We start from the raw sequence: 12626 nt of genomic DNA on the forward strand, positions 1-12626 counted from the left end.
TTAGGTACTATTCTCACTGTTTGTACATATTTATGTTGTGTATTTTTGTTTGGGTTTTGTTTTTGTTTTTTAGGGATATGTAGTAAAGGTTATAATTTAACAGATCCCTCCCTACACACATAGTTACTAAAGGTTTAATTAAACACAGGAGATATTAGAACCTCCGTTTTCAGAATTGTTCGATGTCTCAGGAGGCAGACTCCCTCCAGTAACACATTATCATTTCCCCACAGTAAGAAGAGAAGAGACTTGTTATAGTGATCTGTTGATTCTCACTTACCCAGAACTCGAACTCTCACCGCCGGCAAGTTTTCCTTTTTCCCCATTTCCGTTAGTACGCACCAGTGTATAATTTCCGGCATCGCTCCTGGTCACATTGTGTAGGGTGATGGATCCGGTGGTTTTATCGATGCTTATCCTGTCCTCCCACCTGTGTGGTATCTGGGGGCTAGAATCACAGGGGATGTACGCGGTCGCACCACCATATTGGAGCTTAAATACCTGGTTGCGTGCACATGGGCCAAAATCAAACGTCACATGTGAGGACCTCGCTATGTACTTGATTTCTTTGCTCTTAATCAGTGTGGGGCAGATGAATAGGAGAAGCACTGCAAAATACAAAGAGATAAATCACCAAACTGCACGATAATCAGAAAATACAATATATGCTGGCAATAAATAACGAGACACCTGGCGATTGCCATGATAATGGTGCTGTATGAAAAAGGGCAGCCTGGCAGGAAGACAATAAGATTAACACAAATATGAAGTGTTACAGATCAGTAAGTACTTGTTCACATGCTGAATTTTTGCAGCACAAAAACCTCTGCATTTTAAAATATCAGCAAAGTGAAAGATTCCTGAAGTCTGGACACACTGCTTATATATTTCATTTACAACTAAACCAAAAACCTATGAACAGAAGGTCAATTTTTTTTTTTTATCAAAAAGTTCATATAAATTTTATTTTATCACAAACTATATATATTTCATTGCAGATTTCAAGCGGTTTCATATCCGCACCATGGAAATTCTTAAAGTGTTTTTCATCCATACTAACACCATGCTCAGACACTGCGTTTTTGCAGGTTTTTTTTTTTTTTTTTTAATTACTGCAAATTAACCCCTTTACCCCCTGAGACGTCCCTGTGACCATGCACTTACCGAACTGGAATGGATTACTACATCCACGTGATTTTGCGCACAAAGAAGCTAGGCGGGTGCGATCACATCCGGGTGTCAGCCATATCTCACAGCTGACACCCGGCACTAACCAGTCCCGCAATGCTCCCGGTACTAACCATCTAAATGCTGTGACTGAATGCAATCGCAGCATTACGAGAGCAGGCAAAGGGAAGAAAGCCCCTCTGCCCTTGGATCATGGGATCCCGATTGTTGCCATGGTGGCCCTATGTAGTCCCGATGACATCCGGGTCACCAGAGCTAGCAAAGTTGCTTGATCATGGTCAGAGCATGATCAGCAACTTACCCTGTCAGTGCAGCACTGACAGTTTGCACAGCATAGGGATGCTGCTGCATCACCATGCTGTACAAGAGATCAGCCTGAAAAAAATTAAATAAAGGAACACAGAAAAAAAAAATCTAAATATATTGTAACCATGAATAAATATTTTTGTAAAAAATAAAATATATACATACATATACAGTACAGACCAAGAGTTTGGACACCTCATTTAAAGATTTTTCTGTATTTTCATGACTATGAAAATTGTACATTCACACTGAAGGCATCAAAACTATGAATTAACACATGTGGACTTATATACTTAACAAAAAAGTCTGAAACAACTGAAAATATGTCTTATGTTCTAAGTTCTTCAAAGTAGCCACCTTTTGCTTTGATGACTGCTTTGCACACTCTTGGAATTCTCTTGATGAGCTTCAAGAGGTAGTCACCGGGAATGGTCTTCCAACAATCTTGAAGGAGTTCCCAGAGATGCTTAGCACTTGTTGGCCTTTTTGCATTCACTCTGCGGTCCAGATCACCCCAAACCATCTCGCTTGGGTTCAGGTCTGGTGACTGTGGAGGCCAGGTCATCTGGCGTAGCACCCCATCACCCTCCTTCTTGGTCAAATAGCCCTTACACAGCCTGGAGGTGTGTTTGGAGTCATTGTCTTGTTGAAAAATAAATGATGGTCCAACTAAATGCAAACCGGATGGAATAGCATGCCGCTGCAAGATGCTGTGGTAGCCATGCTGGTTCAGTATGCCTTCAATTTTGAATAAATCCCCAACAGTGTCAACAGCAAAGCACCCCCACACCATCACACCTCCTCCTCCATGCTTCACGGTGGGAACCAGGCATGTAGAGTCCATCCGTTCACCTTTTTGCGTTGCACAAAGACACGGTGGTTGGAACCAAAGATCTCAAGTTTGGACTCATCAGACCAAAGCACAGATTTCCACTGGTCTAATGTCCATTCCTTGTATTCTTTAGCCCAAACAACTCTCTTCTGCTTGTTGCCTGTCCTTAGCAGTGGTTTCCTAGCAGCTATTTTACCATGAAGGCCTGCTGCACAAAGTCTCCTCTTAAGGCCGGGATCACACATGCGAGAAACACGTCCGTGTCTCGCATGTGAAACCCAAGCTCTGGCGCTGGCACTCCAGAGCGGAGCGTGCGGCCGCATAGGAACACATGGAGCTGCACGCTCCGCTCCATAGTGTCGGCGCCAGAGCTTGGGTTTCACATGCGAGACACGGACCTGTTTCTCGCATGTGTGATCCCGGCCTCCTAACAGTTGTTGTAGAGATGTGTCTGCTGCTAGAACTCTGTGTGGCTTTGACCTGGTCTCTAATCTGAGCTGCTGTTAACCTGCGATTTCTGAGGCTGGTGACTCGGATAAACTTATCCTCAGAAGCAGAGGTGACTCTTGGTCTTCCTTTCCTGGGGCGGTCCTCATGTGAGCCAGGTTCTTTGTAGCGTTTGATGGTTTTTGCAACTGCACTTGGGGACACTTTCAAAGTTTTCCCAATTTTTTTTAATTGACTGACCTTCATTTCTTAAAGTAATGATGGCCACTTGTTTTTCTTTACTGTTTTTTCTTGCCATAATACAAATTCTAACAGTCTCTTCAGTAGGACTATCAGCTGTGTATCCACCAGACTTCTGCTCAACACAACTGATGGTCCCACCCCATTTATAAGGCAAGAAATCCCACTTATTAAACCTGACAGGGCACACCTGTGAAGTGAAAACCATTCCTGGTTTTCTGAAGAGGTTAAAATATTTTGCAGACACGAGCTCCGCTAATGCAGCAGCTCATGTCTGCAAAACCCCGGAGAATGAAGGTAAAGTAGGTCAATGACCTATATTTAGCTTCATTTGCGGTGAGGCGCCCTCTGCTGGCTGTTCCTAGATCGTGGGAACTTACCTAGAAAGCTCCCTTGCTCGAGTTCATATGAGGACAACCAGCAGAGGGCGCCCTCTTATGATCTCGAGCAAGGGAGCTTTCTAGGAAAGTTCCCACGATCTAGGAACAGCCAGCAGAGGGCGCCTCACCGCAAATGAAGCTAAATATAGGTCATTGACCTACTTTACCTTCATTCGCCGGGGTATTGCAGACATGAGCAGCTGCATTAGCGGAGCTCGTGTCTGCAAAATATTTTAACCCCTTCAGATGGATCTACATCGTTGGACCTTACAGATCCTCGGAAGGTATGTATATTGTTGGTTTATTTTTTTTATTTTATTTACAGATCGAGGGTCTTCAGTGAGTGGATTGAGAGTAGAATAAATTAATACAACAGCCCTTGTGATTTTTTCAATAAATTATTTTTTAATAATGTGTGTGTGGTTTTTTTTTTAACCCGTTACTAGTATTGGATTAATAATGGATAGGTGTCATAATTGACGCCTCTCCATTATTAATTAGGCTTAATGTCACCTTACAATAGCAAGGTGGCATTAACCCTTCATTACCCCATATCCCACCGCTACACGGGAATGGGAAGAGAGTGGCCAAGTGCCAAAATAGGCGCATCTTACAGATGTGCCTTTTCTGGGGTGGCTGGGGGCAGATGTTTTTAGCCAAGGGGGGGGGGGGGGCAATAACCGTCGACCCTCTCCAGGCTATTAATATCTGCCCTCAGTCACTGGCTTTACTACTCTGGCGGATAAAATTGTGCGGGAGCCCACGCCAATTTTTTCCGCCATTTAACCCCTTATTTTACTAGCTAGAACAGCCAAATTTTGCATAGACACTACTGACATTAGTAGTGTGGAATATGCAAAAAAAAAAAAAAAAAAGGGGATATGAGATGGTTTACTGTATGTAAACCATGTCTCATATCATGTCGGGTTTAGGAAGGAGAAAGCAAAAGCCGGTAATTGAATTACCGGCTTTCTGCTATCTCGCGCTGTATTAAGTAATAATATATATACATATATGTGTCTCCCTGAGATAGAGATTATATATATATATATATATATATATATATATATATATATATATATATATATATATATATATATATATATATATATATAGAGATATAGATATATATATATATATATATATATACACAGTATATATGTTTGTTCTTTAACACATGGATCCCTTGTATAGCCGTATGTCGGTTTTGCAAGCTTGCGATAAAAACACGCATTACGGCTGCCATACGGATTACATACGGAGGATGCCATGCGCAAAAAACGGTGACACACCCTGCCTACGGAGGAGCTACGGACCAATATTTTCGGGACTTTTCAGCGTATTACGGCCGTAATATACGGACCGTATTTTCATACGCTGTGTGTGACGCCGGCCTGAAAATGGTACCAATAAAAACGTCACCTCATCCCGCAAAAAAAACAAACCCTCACATGACTCTGTTGGCTGCAACATGGGAAAATTATAGCTCTTAAAATATGGTGATGCAAAAACTGGTTTTTGCAATAAAAAGCATCTTTTAGTGTGTGACAGCTGCCAAACATAAAAACCCGCTATAAATATGGTATCGCTGTAGTCGCACTGACCCAAAGAATAAAGTCTCCTAATCACTTATACTGCACGATGAATGGTGTAAAATAATAAAACCAATTCTTCACCTGCTGTTGATTTGTTAAGTCTGCCTCCCAAAGATCATAGTATGGCTCGGCGCACATTTATCCTGCGCTCTGCACTGAACACTGACATCAGGGTTTCTGAGTAAATCTCTGAAATACGCAATTCAGACAGAAACCCCGGCGGAAGGTTCCCTAAAACGAGGCAAATGGAATCACTATGGACGCCGTCTGGCCTGTGATTCGGCAGTGTGACTTTTCAGGCGAGCATAAAAAGTTCCGTCGGCGACACTTCTGCACCTCTGAAAAGAAGGACACTGCTGAACAGAGGCCAGATGGAGTCCAGAGTAACTCTGCTGCCTCATTATAGTGAATGGATCCCTTGGAAGTTTCATCTGAATCACGTCACTCAGATTTAGATGGAAACCCCGATGTCAGTGCTCAGTGTAGAGCGCTAGATAACTGTGATCACTAACGTTATGTAAAATGTTCCTAACAAAAGCATCAATCCACAAAAAAACGCAAGTCCCCACTCAGGTCCATCATCTGTTAATGGAAATCTAGGGGATTTCCACGTTACTCTAGAAAAGCTAAACTGCTCTACGCCCCCCAAAAGAAACTCAGCAAATTCTGTGCTCCCAAATCCATATCTCCTGTGGTCGCTGGAGGCAACTCTTCTTGTACATTGGAAATCCAAATGCCCGCTCCCTTCTGAGCCCCACAATATAACTAAACCACATATAGCGTCCACATGTTTGGCATTTCTGTAGCGATAAGAACCTGCCAAATTTACAGGTAGCATGAGCTGGTCATTACAATGGAAGTTTGCAATTTTCACTCAGCAATATCCAATGCAGCTTGTTTTTGGAAAATACTCATGGACTCAAAATCACCACTACACCTGTAGGTAAATTCCCAAAATGGGGTCACTTGAGGGGGGGGATTCTGCTCTTCTAGCACTTAGGAGCTCTGTATATGGAGTCAACAAACTATTCTAGCAAAATCTGCCCTCCAGGAGGCAAATAGCGCTACTTCCCTCCCGAGTCTCTCCATATGGCTAAGCAACACTGTACAGACACATATGGGGTATTGCCACGTTCAGTGGAAATTGTGGGACAAATTTTGGTGCAATTTTAACCACTTCTTCTGTGAAAATGTAAAATCTGGGGACAAAAAAAATGTTGGTGGTAGAAATTTAATTTTTTCTTCACTGCCAAAAAATACTGTGACACACCCGTGGTGTCAATATGATCAGTGCACCCATGGGTCATGGCACCCGCAAACCATAACAGTAAAATCTACAGTACAGTATGGCGCGCCTTCCCTTCTGAGCTTTACACTTTGCCTGAAAAATATTTCTCGATTACATATAGGGCATTGGTGCACTCAGGAAAAAAAAAGGACCTCCGTTTGTTGTAAAAATTTCTCCTATTAGCTCTTAAAATTAAAACCTAGGGCTAAAACAACATTTTAGTGGTAAAAATGTAATTTTCTTCTCGCTCAATGGTATAAAAATTCTGTGAGGCATATGAGGTGTCAATATGATCACTGCACCCCTAGATTAATTCATTGGGGAGTGTAGTTTGTAAAATGAGTTCACACCAGTAGCGTAGCTACCGGGGGGGCAGAGGGTGCGGGCGCCCCGGGCCCGGTGCTCTGAGGGGGCCCACCCGGAGCTGCGCTACTGTAACTGTATCAGCGCGCGCAGATACAGTTGCATTCTGCGGCAGAGCAGGGAGAATCGATCTCCCTGCTTTGCCGCCAGGCTGCTATGGGCCCCTGAGGAGGCGGGGGGAGGAGAGAAGCCCGGGGCCAGCAGTGCCCCCACCCCCCCGCTGTCATTGGAAGATCAGCTGTAGCGGCATTTAGCCAATACAGCTGACCGCACTGATGAGAGAAGGAGCGCTGCCCTCTTCCCATCATCCCAGTCAGTGTCGGCGTCTGACTTCACTGACACTGACAGCGGGCGCGATGACGTCACTGCCCGGCGCCCGCTGTCAGGAGATGAGCGGGAGCAGCGCAGGAACCAGGATGAAGAGAGGTGAGTATTTATTTATTTTTTTTTAAGGGGTGCTGCTGCCTTATTACAGGGTCTGCCTATAGGGATGCTGCCTTATTACAGGGTCTGACTATGGGGGTGCTGCCTTATTATAGGGTCTGACTATGGGTGTGCTGCCTTATTACAGGGTCTGACTATGGGGGCTGCCTTATTACAGGGTCTGACTATGGGGGTGCTGCCTTATTACAGGGTCTGCCTATATGGGGGTACTGCCTTATTACAGTGTCTGCCTATGGGGGCTGCCATATGCTATAGAGTCTGCCTATGGAGAGTGTATTATACTATATTGTGGACTATTTGGTGCATTATGCTACTGTATATAGAGGCTATCTAGGGGGCCATCATACAGTGTGGAGATTACAGTGTGGGGGTCATTATACATTGTTGGAGCCATCAAACAGTTTGGGGGCTACTAAGGAGTCAGTATACTGTGTGGGTAGAACTATACTGTGTGGGTGCATTATACGGTGTATAAGAGAGCATCATACTGTGTATAGAGGAGCTGTACAGGGACAGACTCGGGACATTATTAAATGTAAAGTGGGCACTTATTGTTATAGGGGAACTCGGGTTACTGTGGCTATCAAAGGGGCACACAGGGCAATATTACTTTCTAGGGGTAAAATATGGGTACTGTTTTCTAGGGCACTTGCACCCGACATTACTATATTATAGAGGGGTGCTTTAGAATTTAGAGGGCACAGAGAACCACACAGCAGGTGCAATAATAGGGACACATGGCAGCAGCGGCTCAGTATTGGGGTATCAGGGGCAGTAATAGGGACACATACGGCAGCAGCAGCTCAGTATTGGGGTATCAGGTGCAGTAATAGGGTCACATACGGCAGCAGCGGCTCAGTATTGGGGTATCAGGGGCAGTAATAGGGTCACATACGGCAGCAGAGGCTCAGTATTGGGGTATCAGGTGCAGTAATAGGGACACATACAGCAGCAGCGGCTCAGTATTGGGGTATCAGGTGCAGTAATAGGGACACATACGGCAGCAGCAGCTCAGTATTGGGGTATCAGGTGCAGTAATAGGGACACATACGGCAGCAGCGGCTCAGTATTGGGGTATCAGGGGCAGTAATAGGTTCACATACGGCAGCAGCGGCTCAGTATTGGGGTATCAGGGGCAGTAATAGGGACACATACGGCAGCAGCGGCTCAGTATTGGGGTATCAGGGGCAGTAATAGGGACACATACGGCAGCAGAGGCTCAGTATTGGGGGTATCAGCAGGATGAGGGGTTTGTGCAGGTTGGGAATAGATGGTGATGGGGCTGGAATGTGACAAGTGAAATGTGTCTTTGTTGTATTCTCTGCAGATGAGTCGATGCTGGAAGAAGTTGTCATGTCGGTCTGGGCCAGATGGAAAAGACGGGAAAAGTGAACAATTCCTTAAGAAAGGACGTCAGCGGTAAGACATTATCTGTAACTGTGCTGTGATCTCTTACATGTTCTGTAGGGCTAGTATCTACCACTGACCATATGGCGGTAATATCCATATTGGTCTTTATATAGAGATTAATCTTCAGTAACAGCGCGGTCACCTGCTGAGGTTCTCCTCCAGTATTAGGGCGTGTCACCGAGTTGTAATCAAGGTTACCTGGTTAGGGGCCCACTCAGAAGCTTCGCCCCCCCCACCGCCCCGGACCAAAACCCTAGCTACGCCTCTGGTTCACACATTGGGGGGGTTCTGCTGTTCTGGCACCTCAGGGGCTCTGCCAATGTGACACCATTCCAGCAAAAGTTGAACTCCAATATGGCGCCTCTTCCCTTCTGAGCTTTGCACTGTGCCTCAAAAGTAGTATTCCCCCATATATTGGGAATCGGAGTACTCAGGAGAAATTGCATGGTGTAACTCCTCCTGTTACTTGTGAAAATAAAAAAAAATTAGGACTAAAATAACATTTTTTGTGGGGAAGATAATTTTATTATCGCGGCTCATCGTTATAAACTTCTGTGAAGCACTTGGAATGCTCACCATACATCTAGATATATTCCTTGATGGGTCTAGGTTCCAAAATGGGGTCACTTGTGGGGGGTTTCCACTGTTTAGGCACATCAGGGGCTCTCTAAACAAGACATGGCGTCTGCTAGCAATTCCAACAAATTTTACGTTAAAAATGACAAATTTCACCCCTTCCCTTCCAAGCCCTGCCGTGCACCCAAACAGTGGTTTTACCCCGCATATGGGGTACCGGCATGCTCATGAGAAATTGCACAACAAACTTTGGGGTCCATTTTTTCCTGTTGCTCTTGCAAAAAAATAAAAAATGTGGGTATAAAGTAAAATGCTTGTGAAAAAAAAAAAAAAAAAAAAAGTGTTAAATCTTTATTTTATTACATTTTCTAACAATTCCTGTGAAGCACCTGAAGGGTTAATAGATTTCTTGAATGTGGTTTTGAGCACCTTGAGGGGAGCAGTTTTTAGAATGGTGTCACTATTGGATATGTTCTGCCACATAGGCCCCTCAAAGTCACTTCAAGCGTGAGGTGGTCCCTAAAAAAAAAAAAAAAAAATGGTGTTACAAATTTTGTTGGAAAAATGAGAAGTCGCTGGTCTACTTTTAAACCCTAATAACATTGTAACAAAAAAAAAATGGTCTCAGATATTGTGCTGATGTAAAGTAGACATGTGGGAAATGTTATTTACTAACTATTTTATGTGACAGATCTCTTTGATTTAACGATATAAGAATTAAAAGGGAACCTGTCACCAGGTTTGGCTGATACCAGTTACGGCCACCGCCTTTCAGGGCTTATCTACAGCATTCTATAATGCTGTACACAGTATGTGCCCCCGATCCGACAATGTTCACTTTAAAGGTTTGAAAATTGCAAACATTTGCCAAATTTCCGTTTTTTTTTTTTTTTACAAACAAAATCAAAGAAATTTTACCACTATCATGAAGTACAATATGTCACGAGAAAACAAAGTCAGAATCATCAGGATCCGTTGAAGCGTTCCAGAGTTATAACCTCATAAAGGGACAGTGGTCAGAATTGTAAAAATTGGCCCGGTCATTAACGTAATAAACACCTACAAAGAACAGGCACCACTCACAGACTAGTATATAAAAAATACTTTATTAATAACAAAAAGACCACGACATGGTCCTAAAATTGCCTAAACAGGCAAGGGTGAGACGCAACAGACACAGAACAATGGTGGACAGAAACAACCTGGAAGTAACTATAAAACATACAAAAGCACTAAGTGTAACAGTATAAATCACATTTGGGACATAGGCACACTGAATAAAACGACAAGGCTCAAGGCGTTTATCACTGATAATTAATAGCCAGTGCTATGGTTAATATACAGTGTATAAAAAGAAAAAAAACGCACATAGTTTAGCATAGAGAGTGATACACATATTGCACACAGAAGCGGTATGTGCAAAGCTTAAAATAAGGCTAAAATAAGCCATATAGACCGGTCCGTGAGCAATACAGGAGCCGCCATTGTCTAATAGCTAAGAAACCCAAGCAACAAGTGTTTACCCAAATGATGAAGGAAGCCAGGAGTCCACCACACCCGACGTGCGTTTCGCAAGGAAATGCTTCGTCCAGGGGTGGATAGACGTTGGGCAGGTACAGTACCTTTTTATATGTAAATAATGGCCATAGAAGTATACACAGGTGTGAAGCGCAGGCGCCAGAGAGAACCGGAAGACGCCGTTGCCATACTATCAGAAAGATGCATCCATAAAGAATAAAAAAAAAAAAAACAACTACTGAATAACGTGCGGAACACCGGGCCATAGTAGCGCACATACCGGTGAGGCAGAGAGCGATATATAGAACACCGTCTAGTGAGTGAAACGACCGCACCAGAAAGCACTTCCGGGTGACCGGCCGCAAAGTGATGGGATGACGTGAAACGAGGTCAGATTACAAGACCAGCGCCGCTACAAAGCGGTAACTACGCAACGCCGGAGCGTGCGTACAACAAGTACGAAGGTAAAAAAAAAAACACGAACAAGCGACACCGCTTAAAGTGACAAAGTGTGAATAAGTGTAAGCAGGGCTGAAAAGGAAAAAGCTTTTAACCCCTTAACGACCGCCGATACGCCTTTTAACGGCGGCCGCTAAGGGTACTTAAACCACAGCTGTGGAAAAAGTAAATAGCGCCCCCCAGAGTCGGATTTTCTCCGGGGGTCTCAGCTGCCGGGGGTAGCCGAGACCCCAGAGAACATGATTCGGGGTTTTTTTTACCGACCCCGCATTTGCGATCGCCGGTAATTAATTGTTTAGGAGAAGAGCAGTTGGGGCTAAAAATAGAATTATTCTTACCGTTAATTCGGTTTCTAGGAACCTTCCACGACGGCATATGGAGGTTGTCTCTTTGCCCTAATGGGGAACAGGAAACACAGAGGTTTAAAAGGACCTCCCACCTGCCAGTGACTTACAACTGAAACCATAGCACCGGTTTACCTTCTGAATCCCAGAACTAGTCCAGGAATATGTATCGGGTGGGAAATTAGTGCCGTCGTGGAAGGTTCCTAGAAACCGAATTAACGGTAAGAATAATTCTATTTTCTCTAGTTACCTTCCACGACGGCATATGGAGGAATACCAACTAATTTGGCACTAGGGAGGGACAACGGCCTGCAGAACTTTACGGCCGAAGACTAAGTCCTTATTGGACAATACATCTAATCTGTAATGTTTAGAGAAAGTATGAAGTGAAGACCACGTTGCTGCCCTGCAGATCTGCTCTGGGGATGCACCTGCTCTTTCTGCCCAGGAGACTGACGTAGATCTTGTTGAATGGGCCTTGATCCCTACTGGAGGTATTTTGTTTTGAGCGAGGTAGGCTTCCGTTATAGCCTTTTTGATCCATGTAGCAATGGTACTTTTAGCTACTTTTTTCCCCTTATTTTGCCCAGAGGGGTGGACAAAGAGGTTATGATCGATTCTGAAAGCACGGGTCTGATCTAAGTATTGCAGCACAATACGTCGGACGTCCAGAGTGTTGAATCTTCTTTCTTCCGAATTTGCAGGATTATGGCAAAAGGTTGGTAGAACAATCTCTTGGGAACGATGAAAATCAGAGACTACCTTCGGAAGAAAAGAAGGATCTAGACGAAGTACTATTGAGTCATCTCTCACTAGAAGATACGGCTCTTATAGATAAGGCTTGTAGTTCACCCACTCTTCTAGCCGAAGTTATGGCTACCAAAAACACAGTTTTGTATGCAAGATTTTGAAGAGAGCAGGAGGAAAAAGGTTCAAAAGGCGGGCCTGTAAGACCTTGAAGCACCACATTCAGATCCCATGGGGGAACTATTATCTGTTTTCTAGGATTCATCCTAGTTGCGGATGTTAAAAATCTTTTGATCCAGCGATGGCCTGCTAGATCTTGATCAAAAAAGGAGCTAAGTGCCGAGACCTGGACTTTGAGAGTACTGGGCTTAAGACCCATTCCTAAGCCTTTTTGCAAAAAATCTAAGATGTTAGGTATATTAGGCTTGAGAGGGTCTGGAAGGTTAGGTAAACAAAAAGACGAAAACTTTTTCCAGATTTTGTTGTAGA

General features: G+C 43.9%; 1 protein-coding gene across 4 annotated transcripts in view; it reads right to left on the reverse strand.

Annotated features, from left to right (window-relative positions):
* The window catches only part of LOC138677044 (uncharacterized), a 114236-nt gene that overhangs the window by 31553 nt on the left and 70057 nt on the right, over positions 1-12626 (reverse strand). For 2 of the 4 annotated variants that reach the window (XM_069766856.1, XM_069766857.1), the window contains exons 2-3: positions 9499-9588; positions 281-608 (exon numbers count right to left, since the gene is read on the reverse strand). In XM_069766856.1, coding sequence (XP_069622957.1) covers positions 281-362 — 82 coding nt within the window. In that variant the 5' untranslated portion in view covers positions 363-608; positions 9499-9588. Of the gene's footprint in view, positions 1-280; positions 609-9458; positions 9589-12626 lie in introns of all 4 variants that reach the window. The other 2 variants (XM_069766855.1, XM_069766858.1) reach the window with 2 other exon arrangements.

The sequence above is a fragment of the Ranitomeya imitator genome, chromosome 4 (genome assembly GCF_032444005.1).
Source record: "Ranitomeya imitator isolate aRanImi1 chromosome 4, aRanImi1.pri, whole genome shotgun sequence".
Classification (NCBI taxonomy): domain Eukaryota; kingdom Metazoa; phylum Chordata; class Amphibia; order Anura; family Dendrobatidae; genus Ranitomeya; species Ranitomeya imitator.